Below are 22,916 nucleotides of genomic sequence, written 5' to 3' on the forward strand. Positions count from 1 at the left end.
ATTAGACTTTAATTTGTACGCAATTGACAACATCAAACGAAGGTCAAGTATTCAAGACAGTCCATTAGTGTTTGAAGTGGCATTCACATGACTATGAGTCCATCTTCATAAGAGTAGCAATGAACACTATTAAACAGCTTGATTATAATCATCCAGCCCTTTACAAGTACAATAGAACTTTAATTTTTGTTCATCTAAGCATCACCTTGTTTTCTCATACGAGTGTTGCTTTTTGTAGACAATATATTCAGCCCAGTTTATATCTAACTTATGGAATGCAGGTCTACTTTCAAAAATCAGAAGGTCATAGGTAGCAATGTTCTGGTCAAAATCTTGTTTACTAAACCAAAGCCACCACTCCCGCAACAAAGCTCACACTTGGCCACAAGCTTGGATAATTTTTCTTCAAGTACCGTATTACACTCTGCATAGGACGCACTTTTTTACCCCAGATTATCGTAAAAAAATGCCTGTGTCCTTTCTATGCTATTAGGATTTTATCAGTTTTTCTCTAGTCCATTTGACAGGCCGAAAATGTCAGACTGGAGACGAACGCGGTAATGGTAAGTACTGTGTCCAACAAAGAGAACAACTAGACGTAGGTAAAATCACGCAAGTTAACACACACAGAAATATATTGAATGTTTACTTTAAAATTTATTTATTGAGAAATAAATTGAAAACAAACATGAGTGTTTACTTTTTTATAAAAGGGATACTACTCACAAAAACTTGATGTGAGTCAAGTGTTCTAACTGGATTAAGTTATAACGGCAGCGGAAAATCTGGATATAAGGTAAATATCAATTAAACGATGTTCACGATTTTAATGTTTCGATATTTTACAAAATATTTTGTTGTATGTTACTGTTTTATGGTAGTAATTAAGAAATGTACATACCGCAAAGAAGCATTATTGTCACTACCAAGTATTTTCGAAGGTGTGAAAAACACCCACTGACTGTCATTAGAAAAACATCAATTCGCACTTTACCATGTGTTTTAATACTTAGCTGAGGGTGTTGACATTTTGAGAACATTCATGCATACTATAAGACTTATTTCGTTGTTGTTTAAGATACACTGTCCGAAGACGACTAAGGCGAATTGGAGAAAAGCGTCATCAGGTTGACAGAATAAAACTGTATTATTACCTGTGCTACTGTTACTTTTCTTGCGCATTGTGTCTAATGTATACATTTAAATGAAATAAACAAAGAAGAACATAATTATCAGTTGCTATAAAATTTAATATCGCATGGATTATATTGACCTTTGTCATCTTCATGATCCCAAAACAAAAGTCGTCAAAACCGATATGGTGCTGCATCCTATCTTATATATTAAGGGTTTTAACCCATTTTTTTCACCATTGTTTTTGCCTGCGTCCTGTCAATGCTAGCGTCCTATACATAGTATAATACGGTAAGCTCAAAGAAGAATAAAGTGCATCTTGTTTTTCCAATCAGTTATATTGTAGCCATATCACCATTGCAATATTGTATAAACAAATGTTTTTAATCTCTGTCTGTCAACTCACACTTGGCCACAAACTTGGATTACTTTTTTTTTAAGTTGCTTCGTTAATATAAATTGCAAGCGACTTTCCAGACTAAAATTGAAGAAGCAATTAAAAGCCCCATCAAAGTCCTGTTTATGTTAGCTATCTAGTCTTAAATCTCCAACTTGGTAGCAATCTTGAATCATTCCTTTTTTTTTAGTTGTGGCTTTTTTCCTAGCTCTGTTTTCATAAATTGGAAAAGCATTAAGTGCAGATCTCGTTTACAAATCTGCTATACAATCAGTTATATATACATCTCAGTCACCCCCTGTAAAAAAACATAGTGAAAAGTCTCCAGTTTTGGCCACAAGCTTGGATTATTCTTTCAGTCGGTCTCATTTCTAAAGCTGGGTTATCATGAAATGTAAGTCACATTTCCAATCCTGAAATGCCCTAGAAATGTCTTGGTCACAATCCTTTATAAACCAAATCCTTGAATCTCCGTCAACCCATAAACACTTGGTAACGAGCCTCAGAACTAACACTTCAAACTTGTGCACAAGCTTTAAAGTCTTGGCTCGAAAATTGATCAGAAATTCTTTATTAATTTCTCCTGAAGATAAGCGGGTCTTTTGAATGGTAGGGTTAATGTTTTGGACACTTTCAACAGCATTTCTTGTTCCACAGTTTTTACAAGTCACTGATCCAGGGTCACTGTACTTTGTTATTTCCGAGTAGGTGCTCCTCCTCAAAATTGGAAAAAATATTCCATGGACAGTTACAACATGTCCGAATTCAGAATCTACCCTTAATTTCCACAGTTCCCTGGTTTTCGCTAGAGATTCCTCAAACTCTGTCCTTGACCTTTGCAAGATGACCTTCACCTTTGCTTCAAGGCCACCCCTAATTTGGTGAGAGTCTTGGACAGCTAGACTGACCACTCGAAGTGAGTCTTGGAAGGCTAGCCGGACATTGGACAACACATCATGGAATCGGAAATCCAGGCTCCGTTTCAGGTCTTCTGTAGCCCAGTCTGTCATCTTGCTGACAAAGCTATACCCTTCTAACTTACTAAGACTTTTTCAGGAAAAAAGCTCTGCTTTGCTAACAATGTATCAATTCAACCCATAATCGTTCTTGATGCAAACACTGATCAACAATGCAAGCAAATAGACACTTAATGACCCACATTCTCAATATGATGCACAATGATTGCATTTATTCATTAATATTTCACCCAATAAAACCTTGCCTCAGTCCTCAATTTTTCCCTTTACTCAAAATATGTCCTATTGATTCCACATAGTCTTTTCTATTTTCCAGGTATCTAAGCCACTACCTAGATTATTGATTGATTTCCAACATCCCTTTCCTTACCACATGTCATGAACTTAGTGCCTGGCAGCTCCATCATGCCATTATGGGTAGGCATCCCCAAGGGGTATCTGTGTTGTCCATTATATATTAATCAGGCTTATTATCTTCTCCCTACTCTAACAGTGGTCTTAGCACCTTCCTAGAATGAGCAAACTTGAGCTGTCACAGAAATGATGAATACCCCCAGATGTCGCCTGGATACAGGAATAGTACCTTCCTAGAATGATCAAACTAGAGCGATCAAAAGATATGATGAATACCCCCAGATGTCGCCTGGATACAGGAATAGTACCTTCCTAGAATGATCAAACTAGAGCTATCATAGAAATGATGAATACCCCCAGATGTCGCCTGGATACAGGAATAGTATCTTTCAGATCAACTTCAGACACTGATATCAAAGTGAAATTTATTCTTCACGAGCATCGTCTCTAGCACTTAAGTAGGTTGTCCGGTTAGCAAAGTGGTTGGTGCACTAGCTTCTCACCAAGGCAACCTGGGTTCGATTCTTGGCCTTTGCGCATGTAAGTCACCCAGCCAGATAAGTGGGTTTTCTTTGGGTACTCCGGTTTCCCCCACCACACAAGACCACACTGATGCATAAATTGTGGCAACAAAAGTGATTAACATAATGTTGCAATTACTTCTTTCACAATCGTTGTAATATAAATAAGTTTAATTGAATTTAATGTAAAGAACATTCAAGCCATTTTAGATGGATCGTAGGATTCTCAGTAAATCATTAGACTCTGACAAAAACTACCTCCAGGTTTCTATTTAGTCATTAATTGGTTTGATTAAGCTGTTACTCAAAAGCTATAAGCACTCTTGCGTTGGCTAATGTGTAGAGGCATTTGGCGCTTAACACTAAGAAAGTTAGCATTTAGTTTCGGTCTTCTTAACATATTATATGTCAGTGCAGGCTACGCCATAGCCCACCAACTTAATTGTTGAGAAGACTAAACTTTATAATTGAGAAGACTTAACTTAATTGTTGAAAAGACTTAACTTAATTGTAAACTTAATTGTTGTAAATACTTCAGTTCATTTTTGAGAAGACCAAGAACAAGCATTTAAATCTTTATTTATTTTTTTCATTTAAAGCATCATTGCTAAACAATATATATTCAATTACTTTTCTCATGTCAACTTGTTTTTGTAAATTAAATTTCTGATGTCAAGTTGTTTTTGTAATTTAAACTATTTCATACAATGAAAACATCCCTTTTTGAGCATCAACGAAAGAATTTACCTGCTAAATCCCAATCCATCAAATAAGTTTTTCTTTCAAACTATTTCACCAATTTAACGCAAACGTACAATCTTCAAGACGATCGCTTACATTAGCACATATCACTTCAATTCTCAATTAAATTAACACTTAAACCATCATCATCATTAAAGATTAACAAAGCGTAATAAATTTTGCACTATCTGTCAAAATGACTGCAGTTATACCTAAACGCCTAAAAAAATCTTCAAATCCAATAAAATGTACTTTTTTGATGTACAAGTCACAAACAGCTCTAAAACAGTTAAACGTTTATAGAAGTGCATAGATAAAATCGAAACGGCAGTCAGACAGTCCTCTAAATAGTTGTTAAAATAACCACACCATGCTAATTTCACATTTAGTATGTAGCATTTATGGGAACAATTTTATTTATCAAAACTGCAAGCGCTTCTGGCTACATTTCTAATGTTGACATTTGGTTGGTTAAATTTATAAACTTAGATCAGCAGTTTCTCTTATACCTCCACTTATTCATCCCATAAATTATATCATGGGCTTGATATTTTTAAGCATGAGGTCATTTTCCTAAATTTAAGCATAATATTAAACTATTAACAGGTTAACACAGTACTACTACTCTTTGTCTTTTGTATGGTTTAAATATTCTGTTAAGATGATGATGATATTAATGATGATGCTGATGACGATGATTATGATGATGATGATGATGATGATGATGATGATGATGACGATGATGTTGATGAAAATGATAATGCTGCTGCTGCTGCAAATGATGATGCTAATGATGATGATATTAATTCTGATGATGATGATGATGATGATGATGATGATGATGATGATGATGATGATGATAATAATGATGATGATGATTATAATGATGTTGCAATGGATGATGTTACTGCTGCTGCTGTTGCTGATGCTGCTGCTGATGATAATGATGACAAAATGTATGAAAGGAAAGAAATTAAGTAGAACTTAAGTCTTCACTGTTTTATTTTCCCTTATGATCTTTATGAGGCGACACAAACATAGTGTCAAGGTGAACAGCCACAAACAATGAGATAAAATATGAATATTTTACATACCTTGCGGGCATGAGTTAAAGATACTGCTACTGGTATCTCAAAAAGTCCCGACACCCATGTCAAAAGTCGTAGATAAATAATAAATATCAATATTTACCATTGTTCATATCAGTGACATTATTGGTCCTTGACTATCAAATATTTGCTGTTAATCGCCACTTTAGTAAGGAAATAAGATACAATTGAGTGCTCAAATCTCGCATTGAGTAGTCAAAGCTCATTATAAGCAGGCAACACTCTATCATTGTATTGATACCGGAATAGCATTCTGACACATTGACAAATAGAGATTAACTTTTTCTAATAGCTTTTAGAGTTTGAAAAATAGCTTCATATTGGCGAAAAAAATAAATAATTGCAAGGTTCTCTAGACTATGATGAAATAAGTCTCTATTACTGGAACAGGAACAAAAAATCCTCAATCTTTAGGGCCCAAAAAACATGCATATGAACAAAAACCTATAACATATAAGTATAATTAAGACCATAAAATAAGGGGGAAAGCTGTCTACACTGAGTAATCACATTTAAGGTTCTTGAATGTTAAAGCTGCACTCTCACAGATATAATATTATTGTTTAGTCATTTAAAAGAAAATTTTGGCATTAACGCCTTCAAAACAGTCATAACACACAAAAGAATAGAACATTACCTTTGTCATTAGTCCTGTATCTCTGGTTTCTTCACATTTTCTCAAAAATGGCTCATTCCAAGACAATAAATAAAATAAAAAAGTTTTCAAAATGGTCAATCTGAGAGAGTGCAGCTTTAAGAACTAAACATGATGAAAGAAAGGGGCATAGCTTCCTTTTCACTGAGTAGACCATGGGCTTACCGGTACATTTGTTTGATAAAATATAAATAAATAAAAAATAAAAAATGCACCTCCACCAATCAGGCTAAATGTATAACACAGTGGGCCGTTTCAAAAAAAGGATTTTAGTTGTAACTTCAATTATCTTAAACCTGTATAAAGATAAGCAATACATGTACATCGATTATTTTTATTTACTCAACTTGGTGTTCATTTTCAATGCTGACTCGAGTACAAATATGTAACAAAATAATGAAACTATAACTGTAAACACTAAGATGATTTCGATTTACGCTCAAAATCTTTATTGAAACACACCCCAGGGGGAACTCAGTCTGCTAGGCTATGCATCTTGAAGTCATAGGCTGTCATATTCATTGTTATCTGGTACTTATAACATCTTGACAATAATTGCAGAATCTTGAATTTGGTCTTTACCACTCAAAACTTGTGCTTTGAGTCACAAAACAATGGATTGTGTTACACCAAGTGATCTCAATTGTTGTTCTTAATACTTAAGTATAAACAACATCTGGGGAAGATGCTAGGTTTTACATACTGTAAATGTTGGGTTAAACACTACCATTTTTTCATCTTTTACTTAATAGTATATTGATACAATGTGACCCGAAGCCCCGAAGCCCCACCCTTGTTACTTAAACCCCTATTAAAAGATTGAATTACCTAAGGGTTTCAAATCCCAGTGAGACATTCTTTTTCTGTCAGTTTTGTAAAGAATATTCTTTTTCCTTGCATGGAAAGATAGAAATACTGCAGATCTATGTGCAAAGACCATGCCCTAAACTGAGTCACTTTATTTGCAGTGGCGAAATACCAATAAAGATGTGCAGTTAATATGGCCCTTAGGTTACATACCACCATTACTTAGTTACCTACCATTTTTTTCATAAATTAATACCTACAGTTGAGTACTTATAATGAAGGCATGACATAAGTGCCTATACTTACACACCACTATTATTTTGTTAGCATGCAGCTTATATCATTTTCCAGCAGTTGAGGACTTGAATGTATGGCTCAAAGGGCCTATGGTTACACATCACTATTACTTAGCAAACTGCTTAGTTTATTTACCTCTGTCGGAGTACTGGTAATGAAGGCATGGCATAAGAGCCAACGGTTATACACCACTATTACTTATTTAGCAAACTGCTTAGTTTATTTACCTCTGTCGGACTACTGGTAATGAAGGCATGGCATAAGAGCCAACGGTTATACACCACTATTACTTATTTAGCAAACTGCTTAGGCTATTTACCTCTGTCGGAGTACTGGTAATGAAGGCATGGCAAAACTGGATTTTGATATGGCCCTTTGGTTCTCGCGCTAGGAATGAAAACTGTCGATGCTCCGGATCACAGGCGGCATACGAGATTCGGTTCAAGGAATGTGCCATGTACACGCTCTGTGGTAGATAAACATCTCATAATAGTATGTATTTTATAGATCAGAGATTTCAGTGTTTCATAAATATACGAGTAATCGGAGAAGTAAAGCTTGATAGAATCTAATGGTCACTGTAAATACATCATGGAATCCTCAATTATTCATAAGATGTTGACATGTTATATGTGAATTTGAAAGTATTTTTTCTGCCCTCTGACCACGGGTTACACATTTGAATTGGGAAATAAAACATTAAAACAGACTTGATTGTGGTCTCAAGAGCATTCAAGTTGCTTTAATGATGTTGTTGTCAATTCAACATTTATAACCAATATTTTGAGCTATCATGAACATCTTCATCCTGAAAATTTAAATCAAAATATATCTTATAATCAGGGCTCCTAAAATAAAAGTATTTGCCAGTTTTGACACACCGGACCGATTTCAGTACCAGAGAATGGCAAAATAAATGGTCGGAAATAGTTTTCATTTTTTTTTAAATTTCGCTCAAAATTGTCTGTACACAATATAATACAAAAACCTTGTTCATCCTTAACACATTTTTAAATATCCAATAAACATGTCAAGATAACCAATAGACAGATGCCACCCCTGCTTATCCATTCAGATGGCAGTTCAAACATGTGGTAGATAACACCTGGGGACACAATAAAAAAAATCATGTTGCTAATAATTCCATGAAATTGTACTGTGTGTATAGATAGAACTGTTGCAACATTTAAAAAATGGTTTTAAAGATAACTGTAGAAGCTCTTGTCATTGCTCAAATTTATGTCTGTTATATCTATAATGAAAATCTTTTTGATGGGCCAGACCAACCGAGTTTCAGTATTTAAACAGCCCTGCTTTTAATTATAATAATTATCCACAATAATCATTTACAATAAGCAGTTTATCAAATACGAAAGTTGAAAACCACTTACTTCACCATTACTGCTGCACACCTTGACACCAGAAAGGGAGATAACCAGAACAACCTTCTTGCTCTTCTCAACATTCTGAAACAGAGTTACATCCCTTCATCACCCATAAAATAAGTCGACTCAAAACCTGGAATAGCAGATGATTGTTACTGCATATCTTAAGGCCTTAAACATTATATCTAAGCATACATGATATAAAATGGGTAAATGAAATATATTTTGGTAAAATATCCTAATGCAATCAATCATGAAACCCAGTGGGCAATTTTGGGATAACTACTTACCGTAAATGTCCTATCAAACATGCATGCCATAAAAGACGCACCGAAGGTCTTTTGGATCTATTTTAGATTATGTGACATAAATAAAAGATAACTTAACCCTAAACTCCAAAAAATGCAATTTATTCCAATGGAAAGCAATCCTACAGCCGCCATTTTAAAGCACCTGCTGAAGTCATGAATAAACAGAACCATACTCTAGTGTTCACAGTTGCGATAAAATTGCCGAAAGTTGTGTATTGAAGCAATGTGTTCAGTGGACAATTTTATTGATTAACACAGCAGGGTATTTTTACAGCTACGATGCAGCAGATACTGATTGTTATTTCATGTTTTTGACTCAAATATAGCAGATTTTAAAAAGTTGCAGAATGGGGAAAAATGGTTCTTTTTAGCGTGCAGGGTACTCAAAAAGTCAAGCGCCGTGTGCGTTTAATAGGGCATATACGGCAGGTCATCCAAATATTTTAAGGGAAGGGAATGGAAATATATATAGCCCGGAATTACCGTAACTGGGTTTTCCCATGCCGGTACAAATAAAAGGTGAAGTTCGAGGTATTGAAATTCATGTAACAGTCCAATGACTCTATTGTTTCCGAAGTAACGTGTGTATATTACAACGGTTTAATTTTGTTTGTACCGGAGGATTAGGTTGGAAAAACCAGAATATCTATAATTCCGGGCTTAAACTATTGGACATGGTCTTAATCTCCATCTAATAAAGTAGCATAACCCTACTTCATCTCATATTGGCCACAGGTTCGAGTGAATTTGGATGAAATGGCTGACTGGTTAAAATTGCCCAAGTGAAACATATTGTGAAATACTTGACAGGAAAGAAGCAAATAATAATGTCATAATAAAAAAATTGACAGACAGACGGACATATCGTCATCTGCACTGTAAACAATATATCTCCCCTCATGGCCAAATTCAGCCTCATTAAATGAAGAGGAACAATTACTGTGAAATCATTAATGTTCGTGGGCATGAAATTTCGTGGTTTGCCGAAAAAAAAACAATTTCGTGGGTACTTGAATTCGTGGATTTTCATTTTTGAAAAAAAAATGAAATCGAAGATGCGATCGTCCTAGATAGTCTGCATAATATCCACGCGCTGGCCCGTGATTTCCGTCTTCTATGTCACTTGGTTTATGACACTCGCCAATGTGGTACGACATGCCAATTAGTGCATATAACCATGTCACTTATCGATTTAATTGGGAATAAAGGTAATAAAAGAAGATGTACCCTGATCATAAATAAAGATAGGGGAAGCCATTGAATGCCAATTAAGAATTTTGCAAACTGTGAAAACACCGAAACGTTGCGTATATTGTCACGTTCGGTGCTTAGTAACCTTCGATGTACTAGTAATCGATTAATTATTTCATTAAATAAAAAATCGAGTATGGACACTCATCACGCACATCTTGTAAACTTGGAGATTTTCATTAACAGCGCACGTTTAAAAACGTGCTTATAACTGTCATTTGGTTCATAAAACATATTTAATTGATTTGGTTCATTATTTGTTAAAGGCAGTTATAATATATTAACAGAATAATGATCGTAAGTTATACAGTGAGACAGGTGTAAACACTGTATACTGCGACCTCTGTAAATAATAAACTAGAGTATGTACGTAACAAGGCAATTGAAAAAGTGAATAAAGGGTTTATATTTCGTGGGATCTTGAATTCGTGGATCACCCAACCCACTAAAAAAAAAAACATTAATGCCCCACGAACATTAATGATTTCACAGTATTCAGCTAAAAAGTGAATTCTTTCTGTATTAATGTATCACAAAAATACAAAGAGAACATTCATCTGTTGTTTTTTTGCTCAAGGTCCTAAAAACTGTAATTGAATGTCTATCCTTAACAAAACAGACATAAAATACATCTCACTCACGAAATGTAGTCACACAATAAAACTTGTTTTCTCTCCAACCTAAAAACTTTTAATATGATGACAATTAAGAAGAAAATGGAAAAGCCAGAGGCATCATTTCTAGAATGGTATTTTAGATTCAAGCTGACCCGGCCTATTTGGCAAATAGTTGTTCTCTTCACAAAAATATAAAACTCGGGGAAAAAGGTGACGATTCCTTCAAGGGAAGAACAGAACATAAAAGGGAAAAGCAAAATTAGATTCCTGTCTTAAGTAAATGTAAAATAAATGTAAAACCCTAATTTACAGCCCAATAAAGAAGCATAAAGGCTCCCTACACGTGCAAACTATATTGGAAAAATGTAAGAGAAAAACGTTTTGCATTGATGAATGAAAACCCTAAACGGTAAACCATGTTCTACGATAGGTTATGCCATTATTAGGATAATGCTCTTATGATTAATGTCTTGCCCAGGTTGGGAGTTTAGCAGCCACAAGGAAACAGATGGGCAGCGAGTCTGACACCTAAAACTTTACATGAGAAATATCTCAACTCTGGAACATTTACAACCCCAAGGATATGACCTTTTACCATAAGCTCCAGGGGCTGGATGGATAAATGCCGTATCTATCCTATAAGATGCCCAGGTTGTGTATTTAAATTAACTCCCTTCACGCTTATTACATGAACCAAAAACTATTGATGATAACACTAGTTTTGTGTAACCTACCGAAGTTCAAAAGGAAGGGCTCACAAAGAGTTATTAAAAAGACAGCCGGGTGACTTAGGTGTGATGGTATAAAAAAATTGATTGAAATGATGTTAACAGCAATTTATTAAAAACGCATTTACACTTTATACACCCTTCATACTAGATGAATACCATGAAGACAGCAGTATACGTCCTCACAGTTTCGACGAATGCAGCAAGGACGCGGTCAAATTCTTAAAAAATGCTTAACTCAAGTTCATACTACATCCTCACTGCGTCCAAGCTAGGCATTCACTGAGTCACACATGTTCAAAATACTTTCTTAAGGTGCGCATCTTCTAGCACATACCACATCCAATGCGTTCTGAATACGCGCACACCATGTCCACTGCTTTCTTTGTACGTTCTTACTATGACCAGGAAGATTGCACTATGCGCTTACCAAGTGCTTATCACGTCCTCATTACATTCTTGTGACTAAAATTTATTTGTAAATGCGATAGTGATGGAATTACCATGTTCTATTTATAGCTGGCCCCTAACCCTTTCCTACCTGTCTGACTAATATTCAACCCCCAACCACACATTATTTTTTTAGGCCGAATTATGGTTTATTGCAAATATTCAGAAGTTTCATTATTTTTGTAATTAGGTTTGCCAAATTGTTTGAACAACTTTCTCCCCCAAAACAATTTTGTAACAATGTTTTACAATACATCCAATAGATAATTGTTATTTTACAACAAAGACATCCATTTATCTCAAAGAAGCCTCATAGCGATAATCAACTTTAATTTTGCTCAGGGAAGCCAAAATTTTACTTGAATTCTGCAATGAATGTGGAAGAAATTTCCCAACCAGCAGACCAACTGTCAATCAAAGACAAATATATCAGATAAGAGCAATAGAGGGCTAAATGACATGACTGCTCATAGTGGCATATTTCATTCATCCATGAAACATACAAAATGCAAAAGCAGAAGCAGGTTGGATTGATTTATGCTCAATAAGCATTTTAGGTATTCCTTTTATTATCTTCAAACAAACAAGAGCCGTCCAAATATATTAGGGCAAGTTCTATTGCCTCTAAGATTTAATTGGAAGCCAGATTATGTATTTCCAAATAAGTTTATTTACTTCTCAAATAAACCTTTTCCATTTTCACGATTCAATAAAGTTCGTAAATACAAACATGGTGGCTGCAGATTTTATAATTTTTTTCATTGCATCCTATCCAAGGACTATTAGTGATATTAAGTTTTTCCATCCCCAGATTTTTCTCGTATTTTTTTGCCTGCATCCTTTCATTGCTAGCATCCTATACACAGTGGTTTATGGTACTGAGCAGAAACCCTTTTTTTCTATTTATAGTAATAATGGCCTTGACCTTGACCCCTGGCATACCCCAAATGCAATTCCAAGGTACATCTCCACATAAACCTGCTATACATACCAAGTTTTCATCACTATATTTCACTCCTAACCCGGAACCGTTTCTCTATTTAAGTTAAAGTGACCTTTCAGAGCCTAGATAATCAAAATGCAATCTCAAGGTCAGTTTCCATGTCAACTTGCTACATACCCTGTTTTCATCACTATATTTCACTCCTAACGCATAACTATTTCTCTATTTTTAGGTAAAAGTGACCTTGACCCTAGATAATCAAAATGCAATCCCAAGGTCAGTTTCAATGTCAGCTTGCTACATACCAAGTTTTCATCACTATATTTCACTCCTAACTGGGAACCGTTTCTCTATTTTTAGTCAAAGTGACCTTGACCCTAGATAATCAAAATGCTATCCCAAGGTCAGTTTCCATGTCAGCTTGCTACATACCAAGTTTTCATCACTATATTTCACTCCTAACTGGGAACCGTTTCTCTATTTTAAGTCAAAGTGACCTTGACCCTAGCTAATCAAAATGCTATCCCAAGGTCAGTTTCCATGTCAGCTTGCTACATATCAAGTTTTTATCACTATATTTCACTCCAAACTGGGAACCGTTTCTCTTTTTTTAGTCAAAGTGACCTTGACCCTAGATAATCAAAATGCTATCCCAAGGTCAGTTTCCATGTGAGCTTGTTACATACAAAGTTTTTCATCACAATAATTCACCTCTTACTGGGAACCATTTCCCTATATTTAGTAACTATGACCTTGACCCTTTATGCAACCCAAAGGTATGTCTCCATATGTGAGTTTGCTAAAGCATATCAATTCTCATCACTGTAATTTATACTATAATAAGCCTAATTAGTTAAAAACCTTGTTAAAATTTCACATACAATATTGGCTTAATTAATTAAACATAATTCAGTTAAAATATTAATTTTGGCCCTTTCTTTAAAATGAGTCCAGTCCGAAGTTTGACAGACCCAAGAAACCCCATGAAAAAGATGATGTAGAACATCAAAACCCACAAAAAAGACAACTGCTATCAAAATCCTTGAAAAATGTTATTGTATCCTAGTCAGAATGGAAGATTAACTTGGAACTGGCAGAATTTTTGACAGGTAGTCAATGAGAAGATGGTTGATTCAGAGCACTGATATAAGAACACAGGCATGTTCTAAGCAGCTCACCATTGATTTCTGCTGTGCATGTCTGCAAAATCTATTTATTTCCTCAACTGGGATGATTAGAACATGCAGGGGAAATTTATGTAACAAGAAAATGCCCAGGCCTTGTATCATAATGAGTTAATGGTTCCATAAGAGAGTGTCATAACTCAGGGAGTATTCTGGCTCCTTTTGTAGGGGCCGGAGATCGCCCCCAGAACCATTAATGCTATTCATATGGCCAGAAAAAGATCCTAATCATTTCATTTTTAAATAATTTTTTAAAATTCCCTAAAGCTGCACCCTCACACATTGACTGAGTTTAGACACTTCCTTTATTTATTTATTTTCAAGGTCAGTCGATAATGCCTTCACTTCAGTCATATGAGATAAAGCCCCTGTCACACCTAGCTGTGCTGCCACTGTGATTGCATGGCGTTTTTAAATTTCTCAGAGCGCCAGTGAAATTGATATTTTTCATGAAGTTGACGGTGTCACTCAGCAGCGTTCTCATGGCTACCTTTGCGTTTCTACAGAGCTCCATCGCGTTCTACCTCAATCCAACAGAGTTCTAGTTGGCGATTGTCTGCGCTCTTATGATGCTATCACGGCGCTTCCATTGTGTGCATCGAGTTGTCATGGCATGGGCACTGCATGTGCACTGTGCTTCCACAGCGCTGACACACTGCGGTGATGGTGTGTTGTTTTGCACTGCAGTTGACACCATACTGTAACCATCTGCCTTCGTCCAGCCAATGGTCAAACCCAAAGCCTCCTAAGCCTTGGGGCCCTCCTCCGCCTTTGTCTCAGAATGAGATCCAAAGTGTCGAGATCATCCTGGATCTGCTGGACCAGCATATAGACCAGCAGTACCCTTGTTTGCTGTTGTAAATCAGCTATGGTGAAATAGATGTTTATTTATTTTGTTGGGTTGATTCTTTGCATGCAAATGCCGTTGGGCATGAAAGAAGCGCATCGGAAGCATATGATCGCTGTAGCAGCTCCTTACAAAAGTTGTAAGAGTGCAGTTAGAAAAACAAAACTCCCTGTAAGTGTTGTAAACGCACTGTATATAAGTGCAATAGAGATTAAATGGCTCATTCACAGACAAAAAAGAAAAAAACTGTCAAAATGTTCAATCTGTGAGAGTGCAACTTTAAAAGGGGGAAAATCAACGCCCATGATGATTGGTATTTCAACAGTTCTGACACACGCACAAATGTAATATTTCAAACCTTTTCCAAATGGTTAGGTTTTAATATTGATTAACTTGGCAACCAATTTCCAAAATTGAAGAAAAATGCCATATTTTAAAATAATTGAGAGGGCTGTTCCCAAAAACAGCTGGAAAAAAACCTTACAACATTTTAAACAATGAAATAAGACGGAAGTTCAAAAAACAATTGATTTACCCAATCCGACTTGCTAGGAAACTCATTACAAATGGACTCCCATTGCCACGAACAATGAGCTTAATTTGAGCTTAATTTTACAGAAATTCCAGGTTTGGAACAATTAATACCGAAACAAATCATTACCATTGATTGCTATCAGCCATTTGTAATTGTCAATCGAAATCCTTTCTATATTAGGAATGGCTTCGTTAAGCAAATCGGCTATAATAATGCAATTAAAATGATAAAATGCACTGATAGGCAATATTAGATTTGAGATTGAATATCAAATGCATGCTATAAAATGATCAGTTGTTTTCAACAGTCCACAATCATGCAGCGTTATTTTCTGTTAAAGCTGACACGATTAAGTTCACAATCAAATTTACCCCAAAGGCTTGAAATAAACCACGGCATACCCAATACAGAACAGTGTCCTTTTTCTGGCAAAGTATTTTTCAATACAAATGAAGATGAATATATAACCCCCCTTCAACACCAATCAGTACCAAATACCCTGAATCGTAGACATGTAACAGTATAACAGTGGTCCGAATAAGCACAAGCCCGCAAGCCTTGCACTGACAAAATGTCCGGGCTTGCTCAAATTCTAAATTTTATATAGCAGGGCTTGTTAAAAAAAAATTATACTCAGCAATAGTATAAGAATTTGGGCTTGTTCATCCAAAAGTCTAATTTCGATGACTGGTATTAAATGATTTTGAGAATATTTTGCCCAAAAGTGCCTCTTTCAGAACATCTGTCCTCAGCCATTTTTTATTGAAAAGAAAATCTCGGATGTATGACGCAACGTACATCAGTAGAAGTGCCCATGTTATTTTTTTATGAATTGTTCATGAATCATTCATGTCCTAATTAGCTTTTAAATGAACTGTTCATGAACCTAATGGATGAACTATTCATGAACGTTAAATGGCCGCAAGAAATCATGAAAAGATGAGATCATGAACCATTCATGAACTAAGCAGCCACAAAGTATTCATGAATGGTTCATGACTTCATGGGTGGCCATTCATTATAACCTTGAATCATTGAATTTATGATTTCTATTCATGGGTAAATCAAAAATATTTCATAAATGTATATGTTAATGATATCTTCTAAAACTGAGTTAGTCAATATTGATATTAGTTAATTGTAGTATCTTTAAGTTTTTATCAATTGCTGGTGAAGTGTATTATTATATAAATAATTATAATTCCTCAGAGTAAAGTCATTTTAAGTTTAACTGCTTAATTGAAAATACTACTTGATCTTCTTTCAGCGCAGTTATATAAAGACTGCTGACATTGAAACTGTCAAAATACATCAGAGGTTATTTTCGCTGGAAAATGGCTGACGTGTTTCGAATGATAATGCCTTGTCTTAAGGTTCATTTCTTGAGTCCTGAGTACCCGGTAAAAACCCTCTGAATATCGCACAGAGGGGTTCAGCCTCTGAAATGCTATCTCTCCCTGCTGTGTATGATCTCACAGAGGGGTTTAGCCTCTGAAATGCTATCTCTCCCTGCTGTGTATGATCTCACAGAGGGGTTCAGCCTCTGAAATGCTATCTCTCCCTGCTGTGTATGATCTCACAGAGGGGTTCAGCCTCTGAAATGCTATCTCTCCCTGCTGTGTATGATCTCACAGAGGGGTTAAGCCTCTGATATGCTATCTCTCCCTGCTGTGTATGATCTCACAGAGGGGTTCAGCCTCTGAAATGCTATCTCTCCCGCAGCTGTGTATGATCTCACAGAGGGGTTTAGCCTCTGAAATGCTATCTCTCCCGCAGCTGTGTATGATCTCACAGAGGGGTTCAGCCTCTAAAATGCTATCTCTCCCTGCTGTGTATGATCTCACAAAGTGGTTCAGCCTCTGAAATGCTATCTCTCCCTGCTGTGTATGATCTCACAGAGTGGTTCAGCCTCTGAAATGCTATCTCTCCCTGCTGTGTATGATCTCACAGAGGGGTTCAGCCTCTGAAATGCTATCTCTCCCTGCTGTGTATGATCTCACAGAGGGGTTCAGCCTCTGAAATGCTATCTCTCCCTGCTGTGTATGATCTCACAGAGGGGTTCAGCCTCTAAAATGCTATCTCTCCCTGCTGTGTATGATCTCACAGAGGGGTTCAGCCTCTGAAATGCTATCTCTCCCTGCTGTGTATGATCTCACAGAGTGGTTCAGCCTCTGAAATGCTATCTCTCCCTGCTGTGTATGATCTCACAGAGGGGTTCAGCCTCTGAAATGCTATCTCTCCCTGCTGTGTATGATCTCACAGGGGGGTTCAGCCTCTGAAATGCTATCTCTCCCTGCTGTGTATGATCTCACAGGGGGGTTCAGCCTCTGAAATGCTATCTCTCCCTGCTGTGTATGATCTCACAGAGGAGTTCAGCCTCTGAAATGCTATCTCTCCCTGCTGTGTATGATCTCACAGAGGGGTTAAGCCTCTGAAATGCTATCTCTCCCTGCTGTGTATGATCTCACAGAGGGGTTCAGCCTCTGAAATGCTATCTCTCCCTGCTGTGTATGATCTAGAACTTGGCCTTGACTATGAATTTGAAGAAATTGATGATGTCACTTCCAGACCACTGGGAGTCCCTGACTGTCTGTCATGGTGGGTGAAATTGAAAAGGATCTAAGTGACATTTAATAAGAAACCAGACTGGACATTTTCCCTTTCACTCACTGCAGATCCATTCACAAGTCCCAAGCAAATTAAAATGCAGCGTCATGAAAAGCTTCGCTATATTTGCATCTTTTCTTCGCTCAAGCTGCGCCTTTTCTAAATGTTATAAAAACCTTCCCAAAAGCTGTTGTTTTTTCCGAAAGCTTGCAAAGACTGTGTTTGAATTACCAAATCACAACTGCCATCACAAAAACAGGCAAAGGTCGAGTCTCCAAGGATGGCGTGTGTGTGTCTTCTTGTTCATGTCAAATCCTTCCAGTTTAGTGGTAGAGAGAAAAGACAATTAAAGGGACACTCTTATTTAAAATCAATACAGTGTATAAACACGTGTATAACAAACATAAATTTTGACTGACAAACCTTTAACTTCTCACTAAATAATGCATTTATGGAAAATATTAATAATCACAATATTGTAAGGTCCTGTATTTGATAGTTAAAAACATTAAATTTTTAAATGATTGGTGAGTGCTAAAAGATTGACTCTGATCTACTATCGTCTCATGTGGTAGGAATTATGTGTTTTCTGCACATTTCTTTCAAATTAAACGGTATCCTTCATAAGAACCATTTTTTTTTACATTTATTCATCCTTTTTGGTATTCACAACACTTAATGTATTAATTGTGGTAAATCTTATTTAGGAGTACCATCTTTAAGGAAGGTGAACTTCATGAAAACAGCCAGACAGTGATGTAATACCTATTTAGTAAAAAAATGCATCCCCCCACCCGTTTACATTGGCAAAAAAAAGATCAAAGTTGGTTGAATGTCAAGATATATTGCGTATTGAAAAATCATCAAACAGCAAGCCATTGATGTCCATGCAATCAGCCATTATAGATCCATAACTGCATTCAGAGAATCTAGCGCAAGAATCAAATAAAAGATGGTCAGTATTTGAGAAACAATATCAGCCCATGAACTGCATGTCATATAATTATACAATGTATTTTACGGAATTTAGAATGGAAGGTTTTTTGATCGAAAATTGCAACTTTCCCAGTAAAAAGGAGACATAAAGCACCTTCATAGCTATAGAAACAATGATAAGGAGTTCATGATTATTATACAGACAGATCTACCTGAGAGATCAAGTTCATGATCTGGATTGTCAGTTACAAATAACCCAAGACAATGTACTGGCCAGGTGGAATCAGTTATGCTTTGGCAACAAAATGATAATTGACACTAATAACTGCAAGAATCTGTACCAAGTTTGATAGAAATCTGTAAGTAGAAAGATTTTCATGAGCATCTGAATCATTCTTGCTTATTAGCAATGTGTGACTATAGTGCTTCCATATTCAAACCCATAACATGAAACCTGCAACAATGCACCAATTGAGAATGATGCATGTAACATGTTACTATATGCAATATCAAAAACGAAACAGTTTAAAAATATTTTAGAATAATTTTGGAGCGAATGTGTACATGTAGTCTGGGTCGTTTCTTCAAGACTCCTAGGAGCAATTTTGTTCCTAGATTTTGTTCCTAGGAGCCATTTTGTTGTGGGAGGTTGGTTTGATTTTACAATATAACTTACATGCATGTTTTCCAGTTGCTGCTGCACAAATTCGGTCCTTGACGACTGACTGTCACCACTCACTGAGAAAGATCCAATATACTGAAATAAACAAAAAGAAAAATTACCACTTCATCGGAAACCCTTATATAAGGTTTTCTTGATTATCACGCCAAGCATCCGATATATATTCATCTTCTGATATCCCCCTTTCAGTCTTATACCTTTCCTCCCATCAGATACCCTGCTCCTGTTTTCAAAAACCCTGTCTGATACCCCTCTCTGTATGATACCCTTCCCTGTCTTATACCCCTCCTTGCCTGATACCTCTCCTCACTGCCTGATACCCCTCTCTGTCTGATAACCCTCATCCATGTATGATACCCCTCCCCCCCCTGTCTGAGTGACCCTTCCTCTCCATCTAATACCTCTCTCCATCTGATACCTTTCTCCATCGCATACCCCTTCTCTCTATCTGAAACCCCTCTCTGTCTGGTACACCTCCTCCCTGTCTTATAGCCCTCTTCTCTCTCTGAAACCCCTCTTTGTCTGATATCCCTCATCCATGTCTGATACCTCTCCCCTCTGTCTGATACCACTCTCTGTCTAATACCTCTCCCTGTCCGATACCACTTTCTGTCTGATAGCTCTCCCCTCTGTCTGATACCCCCCTCTGTCTGATACCCCCTCCCTGTCTGATACCTCTCCCCTCTGTCTGATACCTGTCTCTATCTGATATCCCTCTCTGTCTGGTAACTCCCCTCTGTCTGATACCACTCTCTGTCTGATACCTCTACCCACTGTCTGATACCCCCTCCCTGTCTGATAGTTTTCCCCTCTGTCTGATAACCCTCTCTGTCTGATACCCCTCTCCATCTGATACCACTCTCTGTCTGATACCTCTTCCCTCTGTCTGATACCCCCTCTTCTGTCTGATACCTCTCCCCTCTGTCTGAAACCACCCTTTTCTGCCTGAAACCACCCTTTTCTGCCTGATACCCCTCTCTGTTTAATACCCCTCTCTCTGTTTGATACCCTCTCTCTGTTTGATTCCCCTCCCTGTTTGATATCCCTCTCTGTCTGATACCCTCTCTGTTTGATACCCTATCTCTATTTGATACCCTTCTGTCTGATACCCCTCTCTGTTTGATACTCCTTTCTGTCTGATACCCTCTCTTTTTGATACCCCACTCTCTGTTTGCTAACCCTGCTGTCTGGTACCCCTCTCTGTCTGATAACCCTCTCTGCATGATACCCCTCTCTGTTTGGTACCCCCTCTCTGTCTGAAACACCTCTCTGTCTGATACCCTCTCTGTTTGATACCCCACCCTGTGTTTGCTACCCATCTCTGTCTGATACCCCTCTCTGTTTGATACCCCTCTCTGTTTAATACACCCCCGCTGTCTGGTAACCCTCTCTTTATGATACCCCTCTCTGTTTGATACCCCTCTCTGTCTGAAACCCCTCTCTGTCTGATACCCCTCTCTGTTTGATACCCTCTCTGTTTGATACCCTCTCTGTCTGATACCCCTCTCTGTCTGATAACCCCTCTCTGTCTGATAACCCCTCTATGTCTGATACCCCTCTCTGTCTGATACCCCTCTCTGTTTGATACCCTCTCTGTTTGATACCCTCTCTGTCTGATACCCCTCTCTGTCTGATAACCCCTCTCTGTCTGATAACCCCTCTATGTCTGATACCCCTCTCTGTCTGATACCCTTCTCTGTTTGATACCCCTCTCTGTTTGATTCACCTCTCTGTCTGATACACCTCTCTGTTTGATATCCCCCCTCTGTCTGATACCCCTCTCTGTCTGATACCCTCTCTGTTTGATACCCCACCCTGTGTTTGCTACCCCTCTCTGTCTGATACCCCTCTCTGTTTGATACCCCTCTCTGTTTAATACACCCCCACTGTCTGGTAACCCTCTCTGTATTATACCCCTCTCTGTCTGAAACCCCTCTCTGTCTGATACCCCTCTCTGTTTGATACCCCTCTCTGTTTGATACCCTCTCTGTCTGATACTCCTCTCTGTTTGATACCCCTCTCTGTCTGATAACCCCTCTCTGTCTGATAACCCCTCTATGTCTGATACCCCCCTCTGTCTGATAACCCCTCTATGTCTGGTAACCCTCTCTGTATTATACCCCTCTCTGTCTGAAACCCCTCTCTGTCTGATACCCCTCTCTGTTTGATACCCCTCTCTGTTTGATTCACCTCTCTGTCTGATACACCTCTCTGTTTGATACCCCCCTCTGTCTGATACCCCTCTCTGTCTGATACCCCTCTCTGTTTGATACCCCTCTCTGTCTGATACCCCTCTCTGTTTGATACCCCTCTCTGTTAGATTCCCTTCTCTGTCTGATACCCCTCTCTGTTTGATACCCCTCTCTGTTTAATACCTCCTCTCTGTCTGATACCCCTATCTGTTTGATACCCCTCTCTGTTTGATACCCTCTCTGTCTGATACCCCCTTTTTTGTCTGTTACCCCTCTCTGTCTGATATTACTTTCTGTCTGATACCCCTCTCTGTTTGATACCCCTCTCTGTCTGATACCCCTCTCTGTCAGATACCCCACTTTTTCTAAAGCCCCTATCTGACTAAAACCCCTAGCTAGCTTAAACTAGCTCTCTGTCTGAAACCCTTTTCTGTTGGATACCCCTTTCTGTCTGTAACCCTTTATGTCTGAAACCCCTCTCTGTCTGTAACCTGTCTCTGTCTGATACCCCTCCTCCACATTCAACACCCCTTATCACATTCAAATATTCCTTTTGTGTGAGCTTTAATATTTTAGCATTTAACTTTATTGTAAAAAAAACCCATTTCATTTTGTCATCAGTGAGGTGTTTCCAATTCTCAGTGCTATCGTTATTCGAGTTCAAACATACGGGCCAGGCAGATTGCTTTTTCAGGATAATTTTGCAGGATGCACTGTTTAAGGCATGTGCAAAAGTACCAGCAGTTAAGGTTCCAATATTCAGGCTTTGTACGATAAAAGTGCAATAGCCAATGGATTATATTTTCAGAAAACGAGAAGAGTTTGGTAACATCAATAAGCATTAATATTTGTGTACCACAAGCTTCATTATGTTTACATAATATATTTGCCAGTAAAACTGCAGTTGTTCAAACAAGCCGTTGTTGGAGAACCCGCGGTCAATTGAGGTCAGAGCTTGGTCCCGAACATTTTTCCTTCTCTTTTCGTATAAAATATACATACGCTGCCTCGAAACCTAAATTAGTCGAGGAGTCGAGCACAATAGTAGGTCCCAATTACACAAATCATGCACAAAACCTTATGCCTTCCTCGAGGTCATAATTTCACCAACCCCCCCCAAAAAAAATTAAAAAAACAATTGCTAAATTGTAAAAATTGCAAGGACAGTTGAAAGGCAATTTGATAAGGTGTAAAAAAACGTTTACGCATGACCGATTGTAGTTGATAAGGGCATTGAGTAGATAATTATGAGAAGT

General features: G+C 37.5%; 1 protein-coding gene across 2 annotated transcripts in view; it reads right to left on the reverse strand.

Moving 5' to 3' along the window:
- The window catches only part of LOC128203321 (uncharacterized), an 87,945-nt gene that overhangs the window by 52,421 nt on the left and 12,608 nt on the right, over positions 1 to 22,916 (reverse strand). For both annotated transcript variants that reach the window (XM_052904703.1, XM_052904702.1), the window contains exons 2-4: positions 19,463 to 19,543; positions 8,384 to 8,458; positions 7,312 to 7,458 (exon numbers count right to left, since the gene is read on the reverse strand). In XM_052904703.1, coding sequence (XP_052760663.1) covers positions 7,312 to 7,458; positions 8,384 to 8,458; positions 19,463 to 19,543 — 303 coding nt within the window. The remainder of the gene's footprint in view (positions 1 to 7,311; positions 7,459 to 8,383; positions 8,459 to 19,462; positions 19,544 to 22,916) is intronic.

This window comes from Mya arenaria, chromosome 9, assembly GCF_026914265.1.
Source record: "Mya arenaria isolate MELC-2E11 chromosome 9, ASM2691426v1".
NCBI classification, from domain to species: domain Eukaryota; kingdom Metazoa; phylum Mollusca; class Bivalvia; order Myida; family Myidae; genus Mya; species Mya arenaria.